This window comes from Mesitornis unicolor, unplaced genomic scaffold (assembly GCF_000695765.1).
Source record: "Mesitornis unicolor isolate BGI_N332 unplaced genomic scaffold, ASM69576v1 scaffold42511, whole genome shotgun sequence".
Taxonomy (NCBI): Eukaryota; Metazoa; Chordata; class Aves; order Mesitornithiformes; family Mesitornithidae; genus Mesitornis; species Mesitornis unicolor.
In genome coordinates this window covers 1,280-2,121 of record NW_010165230.1, presented here as the reverse complement: position 1 = coordinate 2,121, position 842 = coordinate 1,280, and the positions used below count along the sequence as shown (strand labels likewise).

Genomic DNA, 842 nt, shown 5'->3' with positions numbered 1-842 from the left:
GGGGGATGTGGTGTCTCAGGAGGATGCAGTGTCCTGAGGGGATGCAAGGTTTTGGAGGAAACAAGGTCCTGGGGGATGTGAGGTTTTGGGGGACGTGAGGTCCTGGGGGATCCAGGGTCCTGGAGGGATGTGGTGCCTCAGAGGATGCAGGGTCCTGGGGGCTGTGGGCCCCTGGGGAACCATGGACTCGTGGGGTTGACATGGGAGCCTGTCCATGGTGTTGTCACCCCCCGTAACCCCCGTCCACCCCCGCAGGTGGCTCTGGCGGTGAAGGCGCTGCAGAGATACCGCCTGGGGACGGACATGTCGCTCTTCGCCACCGACCAGTTCGCCGCCGACGCCAGCGCGGCTTACCCCGGCTACCCCAGCGGCAGCGGCATCGAGAGCACAGAGACCTACCAGAGCCCCCCCTTCACCGAGACCTTAGACGCCAACCCCAAAGGTTACCAAGTGCCGGCGTACTGAGGGGGCGAGGGCCGGGTGCCGCCAAACCGGGCCCCGCGGCGCCGCCGAACCGCTCGATCGCCGATGTATTCAGTCCCATTTCCTGCGCGTGGCGGGGCCGTGCCGGGGTCCTCACTATTAGCTAGTTGTGCAGTGAATTCTGTACAGTGGTATTGGTTCTTGTCTTACCTGTCCAAGGGTTTTCCTAAAAGCAGTGTTCCCTCTAAGTCAGAAGGAAGGAAAGAAAGGGAGGATGGTCGCCCGCGGGTGGCGAGCGACGGAGCGAGGTTGGGCAGCGGGCGGGCGATGCTTGGGGTCTGCTGAGCGCCCGGGAAAGCCCAGGAAAGCTTTTTCTGTTAGAAAACGCAGTATCTGAGGTGTTATTTATCGCGTTCTTC

General features: G+C 62.4%; 1 protein-coding gene across 1 annotated transcript in view; it reads left to right on the top strand.

Annotated features, from left to right (window-relative positions):
* The window catches only part of SYNGR3 (synaptogyrin 3), a gene marked incomplete at its 5' end in the record, with an annotated part of 2,710 nt that extends 2,245 nt beyond the window's left edge, over positions 1-465 (top strand). Inside the window, one exon of the mRNA XM_010194549.1 lies at positions 256-465. Coding sequence (XP_010192851.1) covers positions 256-465 — 210 coding nt within the window. The remainder of the gene's footprint in view (positions 1-255) is intronic.
* Positions 466-842: the final 377 nt, after the last annotated feature.